This window comes from Zalophus californianus, chromosome 15, assembly GCF_009762305.2.
Source record: "Zalophus californianus isolate mZalCal1 chromosome 15, mZalCal1.pri.v2, whole genome shotgun sequence".
NCBI classification, from domain to species: domain Eukaryota; kingdom Metazoa; phylum Chordata; class Mammalia; order Carnivora; family Otariidae; genus Zalophus; species Zalophus californianus.
The window spans coordinates 11,273,994-11,292,979 of NC_045609.1; the positions used below are offsets into that span (position 1 = coordinate 11,273,994).

The 18,986-nt window shown below is 40.7% G+C and overlaps 1 protein-coding gene across 1 annotated transcript in view; it reads right to left on the reverse strand.

Annotated features, from left to right (window-relative positions):
• RYR2 (ryanodine receptor 2) overlaps positions 1-18,986 on the reverse strand; it is a 732,757-nt gene that overhangs the window by 199,105 nt on the left and 514,666 nt on the right. Inside the window, 4 exon segments of the mRNA XM_027588196.2 lie at positions 2,923-3,028; positions 9,221-9,421; positions 10,615-11,419; positions 14,112-14,338. Of these exon segments, the coding sequence (XP_027443997.2) occupies positions 2,923-3,028; positions 9,221-9,421; positions 10,615-11,419; positions 14,112-14,338 (1,339 nt within the window).

An 18,986-nucleotide genomic window follows, 5' to 3' on the forward strand; every position in this document is an offset into this window, starting at 1 on the left:
TTCAAAGGCTTGTAAAACAGTACTATGAACATTATCAGTGAACAAAGTGGACAAGCTAGAAGAAATGGAAAAGTTCTTAGAAACATACAACTTACCAAGTAAGAAATGGAAAATCTGAATAGGCCCATTAATCGTAAGGAGAGTACATCAGTAATCAAAACCTCACAATGAAGCAAAGCTTTACTGGTGAATTTTACTAAACATTTAAAGAATTACACCAATTCTTCTCAAACTCTTCCAAAAAAAACGAAAGAGGAGGAAACACTCTCAAAATCACTTTACTAGGACAGCATTATCCCGATTACCAAAAATGCAAAAGGACACTACCAGAAAAGAAAATCATAGGCCACTATCCCTGATGAACACAGATGCAAAATTTCTCAATAAAATACCAGCAAACTGAATTCAACAGCATATTAAAAGGATCATTTACCATGATCGAGTGAGATTTATCACTGGGATGCTAGGATGGTCCAACATATGCAAGACAATCAATGTGACACACCACAATAACAGAATGAATGAAAAGAATCATATGATCATCATATGATCATCTCACTAGGCACTAGAAGTAAAATGGTCTCTATATGCAGACAACATGATTTTATACGTAGAAAATCCTAGGGGCGCCTGGTGGCTCAGTTGGTTAAGCGACTGCCTTCAGCTCAGGTCATGATCTCAGGGTCCTGGGATCGAGCCCCGCATCGGGCTCCCTGCTCGGCAGGAAGCCTGCTTCTCCCTCTGACCCTCCCCCTGCTTGTGTTCCCTCTCTCGCTGTCTCTCTCTCTCTCTCTCTCTCTCTCTGTCAATTAAATAAATAAATAAAATCTTTAAAAAAAAAAAAGAAAAAGAAAATCCTAAAGACTCAACCAAAAAACTGTTAAACCTAATCAATGAATCCAATAAAGTTGCAAGACATAAAATTAACATACAACAATATAAAGTGTTTTCATAAACTAAAATGAAATTTCTGAAAAAGAAATGAAGAAATCAATCTCATTTACAATAGCATCAAGAACAATAAAATTCTTAGGAATAAGTTTAATGAAGGAGGTGAGAGATCTCTTACAAATTACAAGAGACTGGTGAAAAGGAAAGAGGATACAAATACATGGAAAGGCATCTTAAAATGGTAATATTATCAAAAGCTATCTATAGATTCAACGCAATCCCTATCAAGATTCCAATGGCATTTTTTATAGAAGTAGGAATAAAACCTTCCCAAAATTTGTATGAAATCACAAAATCTCCCTAAAAGCCAAAGAAATCCTGAGGAAGAAGAATAAAGTAAGAAGTATCACACTTCGTGGTTTAAGCTAAGCTATTAAAGCTATAGTCATCAAACAGTATGGTACTGACATAAAAATGGACAAAGAGATATATGGAAAAGAACTGAGAGCCCAGAAATAAACCCAAGCATGTATGGTCTACTATGAGTTGACAAGGGAGCCAAGAATACCCAATGGAGAAAAGGTAGTGTTCAATAAACAGGGCTGGGATAATTGGATATTCACATTTAAAAGAATGAAACTGGACCATATCTTAACCACTCATAAAAATTAACTAGAAATAGAGGAAAGACTTAAATGTATGACCTGATATCATGAAACTCCTAGCAAAAAACATAACAATAAAGCCCCTTGATATGGATTTTGGTAATAATTTTTTGGATATGACACCTAAACTACAAGTAACAATAGCAAAAAATAAATATATGGGACTACATCAAACTAAACAGTTTCCATAAAAACCAAAAGAAACCACTAACAAAGTGAAAAGACAAGCTACAGAATGGGAAGAAATGTATGTAAACTATATATCTGATAAGGAATTAATATCTAAAATATTACAAAGGACTCGTATAACTCAAAAGCAAAAAATAAACAAAACAGTATAGAGGATCCTCAAAAAATTTTAAAAATAGGGGTGCTAGGGTGGCTCAGTTGTTAAGTGTCTGCCTTCGGCTCAGGTCATGATCCCAGGGTCCTGGGATCGAGCCCTGCATCGGGCTCCCTGCTCAGCGGGGAGCCTGCTTCTCCCTCTCCCACTCCCCCTGCTTGTGTTCCCTCTCTAGCTGTCTCTCTCTCTCTCTGTCAAATAAATAAATAAAATCTAAAAAAAAATTTAAAAATAGAATTACCATATGATCCAGTAATTCACTTCCGGGAATATATCCAAAGGAAATGAAAACACTTACTTGAAAAAAGTATCTGCACCCCCCTGTTCACAGCAGCATTATTTACGACAGCCAAGATATGGAAACAACTTAAGTGCCCACCAACAAATGAATGGATAAAGAAGTCGTGGTATATACATACAATGGAATATTATTGAGCCAAAAAACAAGGAAATCCTACCACCTGTGACAACATGGTCAGAACTTGAAGGCATTATGCTAAGAGAAGTCAGACAGAGAGAAGAGAAATACCATGTGATCTCACTCATATGTGGAAACTAAAAACAAACAACAAACTCAGAGAAAAAGAGATCATATTTGTTATTAGAAGTGGGGAGTAGGGAGAGAGGAATTCAAGGAAAGTGGTCAAAAGTTACAAACTTTAAATAAGTACTAGGGATGCAACACACAGCATGATGAGTGTAGCTAACACTGCCGTACAATATACAGGAAAGTTCTTTTTCAGAGGGTAAATCCTAAGAGTATTTGTCTCAAGGAAAAACAAATTTGCCTTTATTTGTTCTTCCTTTCTTTTTATTGCATGTATATGAGAAGATGGATGTTAGCCAAACCTATCATGGTAATCATTTCAAAATGTAGGTAAATCAAACAATCACAAAGTACATCCTAAATTTATACAGTGGTATATGTCAATTATTTCTTAATATAATTATTTCTCAATAAATAAACAAGTAAATAAATATATAACACATCTAATAAGAGTTGTTAAGTCAAGAAGACTTTACCACAATGTGTCATCAAATCTTCATGAAAATCTAAGAGTTGGTCACGGATTTCTTCAGGACATGGACATTCACTTTTGTCATCCTTAAAATTGAGAAGCATATTGATCTGAAAGTTTGGGAAAACAAGAAGGAGAACAAGAGAAAAAGAACAGTGAATTCAGGAATGACAGCAAAAAAAAAAATCATAAAAACCTAAAGATGTTCAAACCTTTGAGTATTCATAAATTGATGCCCAACATATGAAAAATCATTATCACTCAATACAACGAATACCAAAAAATAAATAAAACTATTCAAAGCTTAGCTTGCTGCAAAACAGTCACATAATTTGCTTCCTTTTCCTCAATTCCAGAGTATGTTAGACCCTTGTATACTTAGTGTTCTTAAATCAACTAAAATCTAAATATTATTTTAAAAATATTTTATTATGCTTCTCCTAGATTTCCATTTTTTTTCTTGCTAATTTCTAAACTTCATGGAGTATTTTAAAGAACACTTTTTGAGAAGGATATACAGCAAAGATGAAGAAAAATCCAAATAGAAAATACAGTGGATAGCTATGCTTTTACTAACATTAATGGTTCAATTAAATAAACTTCAAGAAACTATCCTCCATTTGTTTTAGCTTTAGACACAAAAATACTACATTTATGAATGAAGAATGTTGCTGTTTCATAATTTCCCCTGGGGAAACAATTTTAAGTTTGCTTTTTAGACTTTTTTACGTGAAATTCTTGTTTAACTTTTATTTTGCGATAACTACATGCATATGCTGTAAGATATAATCAAAGAGATACCATACACCCTTTACCCAGTTCCCCCTGGGAATGGGTAACATCTTACAAAACAGCAGTACAATATCACAGTCAGAGCCCTGACATTGATAGTCAAAACAGAGAACAATTTCATCACTTGAAGGATCATTCCTGCTACCCCTTTATAATCACAACCACTACCCTCCTGCCTGCTCCTCATCCCTTGTTCCCGTCAATCACTAATCTGTTGTCCATTTCCATATTATTGTCATTTCAAGAATGTTACATAAATGAAATCATACAAGATATGCATGCATACATTCCCATCTGATCCTTTTGATGTCTGCAGGGTCTGTAGTGATACCTCATTTCATTCCTGATATTGGTAATTTGTGGCTTCTGTTAGCCTTTTCAGCAGTTTGTAGATTTTATTGATATTTTTAAATGACCAGTTTTTAGATTCCTTTTTTTTTTCAATTGTCCTGTTTTCAGTTTCATTGATTTCTGCTTTTACCTATATTATTGCCTTCCTTCTGCTTGCTTTGGATTTTTCTCTTCTTTTTCTAAATGCTTGTGATGGAAGCTTATTGATTTGTTTTTCTCTCTTTAAATGTAAATATTTAGTGTCATAAATTATCCTCTCAGCACTGCTTTAGCTATTCCCACAAATTTTAATATGTGATATTTTCATTTTCTTTCAGTTCAATGTATTTTTAAATTTCCCCGAAACTTCCACCATGGGTTATTTAAAATTGTGTTAATTCCCTAGTATTGGGAAATTGTCCTGTTATCTTTCTTTTATTGATTTCTAAGGTGAACTCCATTGTGGTCAGAAAAAAGATTCTGTATGAAAAAAATCCAATGCTTTTAAATCTGTTTAGGTTGTTTTATGGCCCAGGATACAGTCCATCATCGAGAATGTTTCATGGGAACTTGAAAAAAAAAATGTATTATGTTTTTGGGTGGAGTGTTCTACAAATATCCAAAGATCCTGTTAGGTAGTGATAGGGTTGTGTTTTCCTAGATTCTTGCTGACTTTTGTCTAGCTATTCTATCAATTCTTGACAGAGGGGTGTTGAAGTCTCCAACTATAATTGTGTATTTATGTATTTCTTCTTTCAGTCCTTACTGTGCAGACTTCACATATTTTTCAGCTCTATTATTTAGTATATGTACATTTGTCTTCTTGGTGAGTTGCTCTTTTATCATTGTATAATGTTCCTGTCCGCCTGTGATATCTCTTTGTTCTGATATACACTTATTTTAATTTTTCGCAATATATCTTTTTTCACAGATTTGAAGGGATACATACACCCAGATGTTTATAGCAGCCTTATCAACATTAGCCAAACTATGGAGAGAGCTTAAATGTCCACCAACTGATGAGTGGATAAAGAAGATGTGGTATATCTGTACAATGGAATATCACTCAGCCATCAAAAAGAATGAAGTCTTGCCTTTTGCAATGACATGGATGGAGCTACGGTATATTATGCTAAGTGAAATAAGTCAGTACCATATGATATCACTCATATGTGGAATTTAAGAAAGACAGATGAACATATGGGAAGGGAGAAAAGAAAAAACGGAGAGAGGGAAACAAGCCATAAGAGACTCTTAATGACACAGAACAAACTGAGGGTTGGTGGAAGGAGGTGGGTGGGGGATTGGCTAGATGGGTGATGGGTATTAAGGAGGGCACTTGTGATGAGCCCTGGGTGTTATATGTAAGTGACGAATCACTGAATTCTACTCCAGAAACCAATTTTGCACTGTATGTTAACTACCTAAAATTTAAAAATATCTATGTCTATATCTACATATCTACACCTCCATAGACATAGATAAATAGATATCTTTTTTCATCCTTTCACTTTCAACCTGTCTACATCATTCTTTTTGATGTGAGTTTCTCCTAGAAACATCTCATCATAGAAATATCTCATAGAGACCTAGCAGCATATGGTCAGGCCAAGCTTTAAAATCCACTCTGCCAATCTCTGCCTTTTAATTAGTGTATTTAGATTATTTATATTCATGACTTTATTGATGTGCTATGACATAAGCCTGTAATTTTACATGTTTTTTTTCGCTTTTGCCTCATTTTTCCCAACTTGCTATGGGTTCCTTGAACTATTTTTAGGATCCCCTCATTTTGAGTTATCCCTGGCATTTTTTTAGTGTATCTCTATGTATAGCATTTTAAGTGGTTGCTCTGGATATTACATTATACATACATAATTCATCACAGACTACTGGCATCAATATCAGTTTGAGTGAAGCACAGAAAATTCACCTCCCTTTATACCCCTATCCTCCTTTATTTAAAATATAAATATCTTGGGGTGCCTGGGTGGCTCAGTCAGTTAAGCATCCAACTCCTGGTTTCAGCTTGGGTGATGATCTCAGGGTCATGGGACCCAGCCCCACATCAGGCTCTAGGCTCAGCACAGAGTCTACTTGTCCCTCCCCCTTTGCCCCCGCCCCTTGCTCTAGCTCATGCACACGTGCTCGCTCTCCCTAAAATAAATAGATGAATAAATTTAAAAAAAAAATTAAAAAATAGTCTTAAATATTTCCTACATATTTAGAACACATTAGACAGCTTTATCATTTTTGCTTCAACCATCAAATATAACTTAGAAAACTCAAAATGAAAAGGAAAATGCATTGCATTTATCCATGCTTTAACACCTTCCATAATTCTTTCTTCGTTCCAGCTTTTCACAATTTTCTTCTACTGTCATTTTTCTGTTTCAAGGACTTTGTTTAGGATTCCTTCAGGGTTGATCTGCTGTAGTCCAATTCTCAGTGTTTTCCTTCATTGGTGACTGTCTTGATCTCCCCTGAATTCCTGAAGGATGTTTTCACTGCCTATAGAATTCTGGGTTTTCAGTTTTTTTCCAGTTGGAAACCGGTGGGCCTCTTCCGTCTCTGTCTGGCCTCCATGTTTTCTGACCTGAAATCACAGTCACTCACGTGTTGCTTTTCCCTCTCTAGGTGTCATATCTTTCTCACTGCTTTCAAGATTTTCTTCTGTGTCTTTAGTTTTCAGAGGTTTGACGATGATGTGTCTGTCTTGGTTTAGATTTCTTTGGGTATCTGGTTTATTCAGCTTCTTGAGTCTCTTTCTTGATATCTTTTGCCAAACTTGAAATGTTTCAACCATTATTTTTCGAAGGTTTCTGTTTGTTTTTAGTTCCCCCTTTCTCCTATCTCTGGGACTCTAATGTCACAAATGTTAGATCTTTTGTTATATTTGCAGGTTCCTGGGGCTTTTTCTTTTTCTGTTTTTCAGAATGGATAATTCTTTTTTTATTTTTAAAGATTGATTATTTATTTATTTATTTATTTATTTATTTATTTATTTATTTATTTAGAGCACGAGCGAGCGAGCGTGCGCAGGAGCAGGGAAGGGGCAGAGGGAGAGGGAAAGACAGGATCTCAAGCAGACTCCCTGCAGATCACAGAGCCTGACATGGGGCTTAATCTCACGACCCTGAAATCATGACCTGAGCCAAAATCAGAAGTCAGACACTTAACCGACAGCCACCCAGACGTCCCTGAACTGGGCAATTCTTGTTCTCTCTTCAGTTCAGTGATTCTTTTCTCTTTCTCCTTCCTTCTGCTGCTAAGTCCATTCACTGAAGGTTTCTTTATTCTGGTTATTTTTGAGTTCTAAAATTTCCATTTGGTTCTTCTTTCTATCTTTATTTCTTTGTGAAGACTTCCCCCCCCCCCCATTTCAAAGCAGTTTTATGATGGCTGCTTTAAAAGCCCTGTCAGACAAATTTAACATCTCCGTCACCTTAGAGTTGGTATCTATTGATTGTCTTTTCTTCATTCAAGTTTTTTCTGGCTCTTGGTGTGATGAGTGATTTTTTTTAAATGGAAACCTTGACATTTTGGTCTTATGAGACTTCTGGACCTTATTTAAATGTCCAGCGTCTTCTGACACTAGCTAGCAGGAGAAGTTTGAGCTGCCGTGTTACTTGCTACTGCCAGGTGGGAATGGAAGCCCTTTTCCTTACTCAGCCTCCATGGACACTTGAGAGAGGAAGAAGACCTTGTTCTCACTGGTGAGATTGGGAAATCCAGTTCCCCACTAGACCTGTACTCATACAACCCTGGCTGGAAAGGGCCAGAGTGCCATATACGTCTCCCTCTCTGGTCTCTAGTGACACTCTGGAAGAAGCAGGCCACATTACTTCTCACCAGCTCCCCATAGTTCCACCTGGAGCACCTCATTAGAGCCTGATGAAGGTGGAAGTCTAGGCTCCCCCCTCAGCGTCTGCTGGTTGGGGTGGAGGTGGAGCACAGCTCTGTCTAGTGTTCGGCTGGAGTAGTATGTTTAGTACCTAAAAGTTTTCGGTTTTGCTAGAGAGACGGTTTTCTTGGTCTTCTGGCTAGACATCGAAGTCTTTGGTTGAGGCTTTTCTTGTCGATGCCCATTGACATTTCTGGGTTGCTGGCTCCTTTACCCCCAAGTCTGGGATAGATGAGGCAAAAAGAAAACCCAGGGGACTCACCACCACGGTGTTCCTCAGGTCCCAAGTTCCATAGCCCGTCTCCTTGCTTCTATCTTTTGGAGTCTTCCTATCTAGTCTTTTGTGTAATTTTTATGTAATTCCTTCTAGTTGTACTTAGAAGGAAGAATAGAAAAAGGCACCCGTACTCCATTTTTCCAGAAGTAGGAGCCTCCCTTTAGCAGCTTAACAAATGGAGTTAATTTGGGAGAGCTTGGACTCTTTTTGTGCTCAATACATGTTGTTCATGGCAATGAACAAATTTCCATGCCCCCTCCCTCAAAGAAGTTACATTCTGGTGAGAAAGCAAATTCTGCTATTAGTTCCTAAACATTTTCACTTGGCAATTATCTTGATACAGGGAAATGCTAAGGGTAAGAGACTGAAGATTAGATCTGGCAGTTCTACCTTTTCACCACCATCTTGGTCATTTCCCACACTATGCATCCCATCTTGAAGTAGATTCCAGACTAGTCCATTGTCTGGCTCAGGCATGTGCCCCTTGTTCTACTGTATGCCAGGAAGAGAGCTGGGTTTGGAGTGAGCAATCAGAAGAACCATAAACAGGTGATCCATCTTCCAGCAAGCCTTGGGGCAGTGACATTTGGTCTTTCAGGAGGGACCAAACAGAAAGTATCTGACATTGAGTCTTAGGAGGGAAGGGCTCCTTTTCACTGGGGTGGTACCTTGCCAGCCAAAGCAGATCCACCTGTGGCTGGATATTGTTTCTATTTGCAGAACCTCAGAATCTGGCAAACACATCTCATCCAAGAGTCTACAATACACATGATCCCTTTCAGTAAGCCTCTTGTCTGTTTAAGCTAACTGAGTAGACTTTTTTTGGCAAAACAAAGAATTACTGACTAAGTCAACCCGGCTTATTCAAGGAGAACAGGAAAACAACCGCCCTGGGAACTTAGGATATAATGTCGTAATGTATGGATACTGAAGGAAGTAAAACCCAAAGTGAAAAGGAAGAATTTCCATTTCATTTCCATTTCCATTTCATTCTTGTACCTGCTCTTGAGGGGGCGATCTAAATTCCTTCGTTTTCCTGGCAGTGAGCGCAGCTGACATGTTTAAGGCTTGCATCACTTCGTTGTATCGGAAGCGTTGATTGTCTTGGAGCTTTGCTACAAAGTCATCTGAAAAGGCCACAATGGCTTCTATCCGGTGCCGGACCTGGCAGTCACAGAGGTACTGAAGCAGCAGGCACATCTAAAAACATGATGAAAAAAGACATCAGATTTAATTTCTCGATCTTTAAATGGTTAATGCATATCAAATCAAAATCCGTGGCAGACATGCTTAGTGGCCAACTCTTCCATGAACAGAATTCTGATTTTGCGTACACAGCACTGTGCTTGGTCCCAGGGGATAAAACATAATTTTTCTAAGCCGAAAGGGTAAATACATGTTCTTCTGGTGGACACTTACCATCCTGGCCTCCTCTGCAGCTACAGGTGCTATGGCGAGTAAGATACATAATGAGAAGTTAGACAGGGGGTCCTGCGGCAACAATTCCCCATCAATAATAGAAGACTAGGGGGCACCCGGGTGGCTCAGGCGTTAGGCATCTGCCTTCAGCTCAGGGCATGGTCCCAGGGTCCTGGGATCGAGTCCCACATCGGGCTCCCTGCTCCGCAGGAAGCCTGCTTCTCCTTCTCCCACTCCCCCTGCTTGTGTTCCCTCTCTGTGTTTCTCTGTCAAATAAATAAATTAAATCTTTAAAAAATAATAATAAAAGACTAGAACACCTTTTTTTCAAAATTGGTATAAGTGGGTAATGAGTGACAGGATCATTTCACTTGAGGATGAAAACCACACACTGAGGAGCACAGGAAAATATTAAGAGCTGGGTTCCTGAGAACGTTCTAGATGTCCTAGAACTGTGTACCTTTTCAGACTTCCTATGTAAATTAATTAAGTGGTTTCATTGCTTATCCATTAAATGGTTAGTTGCATATTCCTCCACCTGAAGCCAAAAGGATTTCTAACTGATAGAGTATGTTGGTAGAAAGTGGCGGCAGGGTAAGAAAGGGATGAGGTGCCTTCTATTCCAGGCATTCCAACAAAGAAATTGCTAACGAAGAGGGAGGAGAAAAAGAGCTGGCAGGCAGACACCTACAGCTACACACACAGACACAAATGACTAACGGTATCTCTTATGAACTACTATCAGTTGACTCCATTGGAAAATTCATGAATTCCATTCTAAATGCAACACAATTATTATACTGGCACATCCCAAAGCACAACAGGAAGTTAGTTAATTTTATGAAAAACTATCATGACATAGGAACCCAAAAGTACACACACACAACCCCCAAGAGTAAAGGAAGCAAAGGCAAATATCAATACCTTCATAGTTAGTAACTCTGAAATTCACTAAAATCATTTCTTCTGATTACCTGCAATTTAACTGGCTCAGGCAGTTTCATTTGGAGCAGGCCTTCCTTTGGCCTCTTATCCCCTTTGGCTTCTTCTTCACCAGCTCCTTCTGGCTTGGCATCTTCTGGGCTGGGCTCTTTGTCCAGCGCATCTGTCTCCTCGTCCAGAGTGGCGGCTTCCTTGAACACACTGGGCTCTATCAACTGCAAGATGTGTTTCAAGTCCTCATTGTGGAAGATCCCCATGATGAGCAGAGTATAGAAAAGCTTGATGAGAGGTACAAAGAGGAACTCAGTGGTCCCCCCAACGGGGTCCCGGGCATGAAGGCTGCCCTCCTTAACAGCTTCTGTCAACATCTGAATGGTTTTGGCCTTGAGGATGTCCAGCGGGAACTCTGGACTGTACTGGTAACATTCATTATTAATGCTTACAAAACTGGGGGAGGAAAACTGTATTCGGGGCCTGAGGGAGGTGCTGAGGCCAATCCCTGGGAGGCCATGTTTTTTGTTCTCGTCGGGGAAAAGGGTGATGCTTTTGGTCTCCTCCGTCATGGGCACGATGAATTCACTGTTCATCATGAGCCTGGCCGTGGCGTAGGAGCTAAGGTGGATGTCAATCAGCAGGTCATAGTAGCCCGCGCGCAGCAAACCGGGCATGTACTTGTTCTCGATAGCGTAGAGCAGCTGAGGTTCATCCACGTGGCTGCACAAAGCGTGCGCCACCCGATGGTTCCCAAGAGCGCAGACAGCGGAGTAAAGCCGGAGAGTGTGATAGTGGAATTTTAGCAGCTCCTCCTGCTCTGTCAACTCCAGTATGTCCACGGATCTGCGGAAGGGAGGAGGGTGGGAGCAAGGTTACACAGGCGACATTTTTCAAAATTCTGAATCAGAGGAGAAATCTGTGTACATCACAAATTCTGCACAGAGCACTGGGTGTTATATGCAAACAATGAGTCATGGAACACTGCATCAAAAACTAATGATGTAATGTATGGTGATTAACATAACATAATAAAAAAGAAGTTACTGAAACACTTTTGTTTTTATGGTTTTCTGTGGCAGGTTTCATGATAGCATAGTGGTTTGTTTGTTTTTTTCCCTTAGTCAGTACTACATATGTTACAAGTTTTCCTCTGCATACAATTCTACGTTGGAAATTTCCAACTGGTAGCACTTGGAGCTTCTTCATCTTCCGTCACCCCAAGGTTTGGGGCACCTCTTTTCGATACAGTCTCCATCTGGATGTGGGGACTGCCTTTCTTTCAAAATTTGAGCACTCCTTGGAAAATCCTGACTGTCCCTTTCCAACTTGGCTAAGCAGGCTCAAGAAGCCAGAAAACTCTGCCTTAAGCTATGTTGCCCTTGTCTGTGACCCGTGATTTGCTCTTACACTGCCCAGTCAGAAGTAAGCGAGCGGAGGGCTAATTCCTCTGACATGAGTTATGGTTTCATACATCCTTCACAGCCCCACACGTCCACCAACGCAGCTCTGGTTTCCACCAGATTTGTGCAGCTCATGAAACAAACATGATCTGTGACATTGCACTTGGGAAAGTTTCTACTGGGAATCTGGTGACAATGGGCTCTTAATTCAGGTCATTTTGCTTCTACCACATATCATGACCTTCCAACACATAAAACCTTAAAAGTATGGCCAGAATATGCCTAAAGTAAAGCCATTTCTTTCAAAATAGAGTCAATTTTAAAAGCACATAATTCTTTTCAATGTACTAAATTTCCTAGACTATTTATTTAAATTATTAAGATGGCTCATGGGTGACACTGTAGAATTAAAAGTAGAAACTTGATATATTCACAATAAAGGGAATGACTCATTCATCTAGGAAAGCGTCCTTAGTGAGACTGTAATATAAACTCATCAGGACATGGGTTATTATATGACTTGTGTATTAATATTCATCCTGCACTTAGCCTGGTACACAGTAGGGGCTGAGGATTTCTTTGTGATTATTTGTTGTTAAACTCTGTCACGTCCTTAGGTACTCTCTCATCCTGTCCATGCCCACCTACCGTATCTATGCTGCCCGGCTCACAGGTATTCCACTGAAAGCTTGACAGTGCAGAATTGTTCCAGACCGCACCTCCCAAACTTCAGAATCAGAAGCTTCATGCATTAGAAACCCAAAGTGAATGATTACCCACCCTGTGTACCACCTAGGCCTCCAGGAAACCACACAACCATGGGTCTCAGCTGCTAGCACCCAGTTCTGGGGAAGGTATAATTGAGCAGGCTTTCTCCTTCAAAGTATAGTGGACAATGATTCCCATATCTTAACTAGACCCCCCAGTGTCTCAAGAAGACTGTTAGCCTGGCCGATGGTCAAATATAGATAAACCTGTTCATTGTAGCAACACAGAACATCTGCATTCTAGGTTCTTATTGAAGAGCACAACTTCACCTACTGTCTAATCACCCTCAAATTGTCAGTTTCTAGAAACAACATCTAAGGACTCTACATTGTTGCTGCCACCTTCCAACCCACCCCCCATTATTCATTCTATGGCACACCATTCCTTCCTTTAAAGCACCTCTCTTCCCTACTACACCATGAAATCTTTTAAGGTAAGAGTCCTGTCTGTTTTGTACGCCATTTACTATCCAGTGCCAGGGACACAGTGGGAACTAAGACATATTTGTGGAATGAATGAATAAGGGAATTCTGAGGATGTATAGTCTACATCTCCCAACTCTACATTTAGGTCAAGGCAAACCAAAGCATAGACCTCAACCAGTTTAATCTGTCTTCCCATACCAACTCCTTATAGCAATATTCATATGTCAACAAGCTATGGCTTCAACTGGAGGATAGCAAAAGAAATAACTCATTGTTTTATCTGTTATGAGGACAATACTAAACATAAAACAAAACACCTGCTTGGCACATAATACAGATTATACTCTTGTTTCTATATATTCTCCCTCTTCCTTCTTCCCTGTATGTGGAGTAATCTCCGCCCTACTTATTTTGGGCTTGGCTATATGACTTGCTTGGGTCAAGAAAACATGAGTGAACGTAACATCTGCCACAAGCGAAAAGAAGTTCTCAGAGACCTCAGGTGTCTGTTAACCCTCCTGTACATCCATGCTTGGCCATGGAAACCCTATGTCTCAGGCTGGGAGCTGCCCCAGCAGCTTGGGTCTCAGGGTAAGAAGGCCCGTGGACCACACGCATCGCCCATCCCAGCCTGGCGCAGACCTTGTTCAACCGCTTAGTCTTAAGTCAGATTGCAGCTGTACTTGTCTGAATGTTTACCTGCTCTTAGCGGCGATAAAACAAGAGGAAAGGAACAATATCCTATGGCCCCTTCAAGGGTGGTATAATCATTTTGTTTCAGTAACAAAGTAGATAAGAAAGAGATTTCAACTTGGAATATGTGAAATAATATCTCCATTGCCCCCAAGAAATTAGACATTTTTAAGCTTTCTTTTGTATCCCCAGCAACATCCCCAATTCCGAAGGGTCCCAATCGGACAGCAAAGGGCATGCAGGGCTGACCTGTTCTCCTCCGGGATATGAAGAGACATGAACTGCAGAGGATCCAAACACTGCACTAGCCAGCCTTGGCGCTCACTTATTCGAGAGACATCGACCTTCAGGAACTGGTTGGGCATCCTGCTCCACAGGACATGGGATAGAAATTGCACGTGGAGACGCGGTGGACACTGTGGCACAGGATTTTTGTGCTCACTCTTGAATAATCCCGCCGATAGAGGCATCACATTCTAGGGAATGGGGGAGTAGAAAAAGAATTAATTTTTAACAGTTTTGGGGGTTAATGAAGTAATGACCACAGTCCTGCACAAGAGAGAGATACTGGAAGTAAGATACCCTCCGCATCCAGCAAAGTCAATACAAGAAATAGTAGAACTTGGATTGAGTTGCTTCTGCAAGGACAAGAGGAGAAAATATTATGAGAGAACGTATCTAAAACTGGTTGGGGATATTGCTTTCCTATACACTCTCTGGCTACCTGGGAACGCAATGGCAACCAAGTATAACCACAGAATCTTCATATTTCTTTGCCAAGCTGGGCCCTCGGTGAAATCCAGCAAGCCTTCAGCCTGCTTTTGGCGCCCAACTCCGGAAAGAGTTACATCCACTTGGCTCTCTCCTTGTCTGTCCCCTGTCACCCACCTCCTCCTTCAACCACTCACACACTCACTGTCAGGTTTATCAGGCTTTAGTGGCTGGTGGTATACCGGAGACAGCTCAACAAATAAATGGGACCATTACAGAAGGAAACAGAATTCATCAGACATTAACACAATTTATTTGTCGTTCACCTTCCTCCACCTCCAATACATACCATCTTCAGCCTTCCTAATCCCTTCTGTCTAGTCTCAAGGAAAGAGAGGTCTCTACTATGCCAAAACTTATTCTTCCACTTATGACCTTGATACTACCCCCACCTACCTCTTATGGGCCATATAAAAACAATGACTTCACCTTTCCCATTACCTTCAGTGTCTCCCTCTCCCATAAAGCCTTGTCTACTGCATACTTATACACGGTTTCATCCTCAAGCTACTTTCCTATTCTCCTCTGCTAATGGGGGGTAAAAAAAAAAAAAAGGCCCAGCATTGCTTTAGGCACTGAATGAACAGAACACACAAAATCCCTCCTCTCATCCAGCTCCCATCATTTTTTTATTGGAGATAAAAAAAAAAATAAAGTCAGAAAGCAGATTCAACAGCAGACCCAGGACGGAGGAAACAGAAGGCAGGGCAGGAATAATAAACAGAGTAGTCAGAAGGGGAGTCACTGAGAAGGTGATAAAGAAAGACCCAAAGAAGAAGCATGTGGACATGGAGGGGAAGAAATTTCCATGCAGAAGGGACAGTCAATGCAAAGGACCCGAGGAGGAAGTCTGCCTGGCAAGTTTGAGGAAGAGCTGGAGGCCAGGGTGGCTGGAGTGGAATGAAGGAGGGGACAGCAGCAGGAGATGAAGTCAAGGAGGTAAAAGGAGAGCAGACTGTTTAGACTTGAGAACCATCACGAGACCTTGGGTTTTTGTACTCAGGGAAAGAAGGTTTCAAGCAGTGGAATGACACAATCTGATTTCTATTTGAGAGCAGTGACAGTCACTCAGATTGTTGTGTGATGAACAGATGGGCAAGGGGGAATTCAGGAGACCCCATCAAGAGGTTACTGGAGGAATCTGATGAGGAATGATGGTGATGGAGATGGGTGTGATCATCAGAAGGGGCGATGGCGACAGGTCGCGGGCCAGGGATTAGCTGGCAGATGAAACTGGGATGCGGAATGTCAAGGAGAGAAGTCAAGCATGACCTCAAGGTTGTGGGCCTAAGCAAGTGGGTTTGCTATTTACTGACATGAAGAAGACGGTAGATCGGAAAGGTTAGGAGGAGGAGGTATATGATGGTCCGCATTTCTATTTTGGACATATTTAGACGTATTTAATTTGCGATGTCTGTAACATACCCAGACGGAAATGTCAAATAGACCAACATGAGTCAGAGTTCTAAGAAACGAGCACTTTTTTGGTTAAATTATATATACATATATATATATATATATATATTTATAAAATATATAAATTACATGTATATATACACACATATATATGTGTGTGTGTGTGTGTGTGTATATATATAAAACCATCCAAATTTGCTGTCTTTCTCTCATTTTCAGTCCTGAATTTGCTATAATATAGCTTCATCCATCATTTCGCTGAAATTCTTCTGCCAAGGTCACGGAAGCCTTCCTAATGAATAAGACTCACGGATTTCCTTAGTCCATATTATATTTGCCTTCCTGTGGCTACTGAGAATCTCATTTTACAAAGGTAGAAACTGAGCTCACACAGTTGAAGGAAAAAAATGTCCAAAGTCACCGAGCCAGCCCTGTAAAACTGTCTACGGTATGCATCCTGATGTGTGCCTTGCATTTCAAATTTATAATTGCAAAATTCAATTCAGTTCCTCTTCCTGCATTTCAGCAAGCTCTTCGGCTTATTGTATTAGCATCCCTTACTTGTCCAAACTAAAAAAAAAAAAAATAGTAATAATAATAATTTAATCCCTGAATCTTCATTCTCCTTGAGTACTTGGATCCAATTCAGCAACAAATCCTATCAATCCAATTAATTGTCACATTTTATTCATTTCTCCTCTACAACATCTTCTCATTTATCATTCTCTCTCCATTATGACTTCCACGGCTCTCATCGTCTTGTCCCATGAAGACAGTATCAAATCGGGGTACCTCATTGTTCCTGCCTGTTCTCATTCTCGAGAGAGCAGGTACTTCCCCACAATGCCACCTCCACATGACGGCCAATGTATTTTTCCAAAACAGGTTTCATTGTATTCAGGCCCCTGCTTCAAGTATCCAATGGATCAACAGTGTCCACATAAGAGGTGCCAACTTCTTAGCATGGCATTCAAGGCCTTTCCAGCTTGGACTCAGTCTCCCTTCTATCCACAATAATCTCCAGCCACATCCTGGAAGGCACCCTTGGTTAAAGTTGCATTGAATTCCTTAACCTTCGGCACTGTGATTCACATACTTTTGCTTTCTTGCACCCTCTGTCCAGAATGGCCTTTCCTATCCTACTAAATGTATTCTGAGCTCTCTTATTCAATGATTAAGAATCAACCTACATAGGGCGGAGCAAGATGGCGGAGGAGTAAGAAACCTGGATTTCGTCTGGTCTCAGGAATTCAGCTGAATAGGGTTCAAACCATTCTGAACACCTACGAACTCAACAGGAGATCGAAGAAAAGAATGGCAGCAACTCTCTGAACAGAAAAGCGACCACTTTCTGGAAGGTAGGATGTGCAGAGAAGTGAATCGGAGGCGATATTTGGGAGGATAGACGGCGGGGAAGGGGGCCTCCGTCAGCTGCTTGTGGGAAGTGACAGAGCCGTGGAGCACAAAATCGGAACTTTTAGAAGTTGGCTCTGCTGAGGGACGTCACTCCAGTGGCTAAGCTGGCGGTGGAACCCTTGCAGGACAGTATGGTCTCAGGACCCTCAGGGTCACAGAAAGACCGGGGGAGCCTGAGTGCGGCAGAGCTCCCAGGTATTGGAGCGGGGAAGCCGGCTGCAGAGACGGAGCCGAGGCGTGGGCTCTCAGCTCGGAGTTGCCATAAACTGTGATCGGCGACACAGTCGGGCCACTGCTCCTCCAGCAGGGACCCAACAAGTGGCAGATCGGAGAGACTCCCCTTCCTCCCCGCAGGGGAGCGGCACAGGAGCGCACCGCAGGGATCTGCTGGATTTGGAGACTCCACACGGGGTCGGGTGCCAGAGATAGAAACGTTCGGTCACAGGCCGGGTGATCACGGAGGGCGGCCAGAGACCGGGGACACAGGAGTGACCGACTGCTTTTCTCTGGGGGCGCACTGAGGAGCAGGGCCCCGAGTTCTTGGCTCCTCCAGGTGGAGATTGGGAGACCGCCATTTTCACTGTCGCCCTCCAATGTGGTACGGAAAGCTTGCAGGGAACAAAGCTCCCGAGAGTAAACCCGGGCAAATTGCTTAGCCTGGACCAGTTAAGGGCGGGGCAATTCCGCCTCCAGCAAAGAGATTTGGCAACCACGGCAACAGGCCCCTCCCCCAGAAGATCAGCACGAACAGCCAGCCAAGACCAAGTTTACTGATCAATGAGAACGGCAGAACTCCAGCGCTAGGGGTAACACTGCACATAGAATTCATGGCTTTTTTTTACCATGATTCATTAGTCTTTCAAAGTTAATTTTTTTTCAACGATTTTTTTTTGAATTTTTCTTTTTCCCTTTTTCAACCAACATCTTATCAATCCCTTTTTTTAAAAAAACATTTTTATTTTTCATTTTTAGAGTCATATTCTATCCCTTCATAGTAGTTACCCTTATTTTTGGCATATATATATATATATATATATATATATATATAAGTTGTTCTCTCTTTAAAATTTTGAAATACACTTTCTTCTAAGAGATCAAAATATACCCTAAAACTCTAATGTATGGCTTTGTTCTAGTCTCCTGCCTGATCACATTCTCTCCCCCCCCGTTTTTTCTTTCTTTCCTTTTTTTTTTAAATCCTTTCTTTTTTCAAACATCTTATCAATTCTTTTAAAATTTTTTATAATTTTCATCTTTACAGTCATATTCCATCCCTTCATCGTATCAACCCTTATTTTGTACATATATAAGTCTTTCTTTCTTTAAAATTTTAGGAGGCACTTTCTTCTAACAGACCAAAATACACCCAAAATCTAGTGTGTGGCACTGATCTATGCACCAGCCTGATCATATTTGATCATATTCTGGGCTTTTTTGTTTTGTTTTGTTCTGTTTTTGTTTGTTTTTATCTTTTTCCTTTTTTTTGTTTTCGCTTTCTTTTCTCTTTCTTTCCCTTTCTTT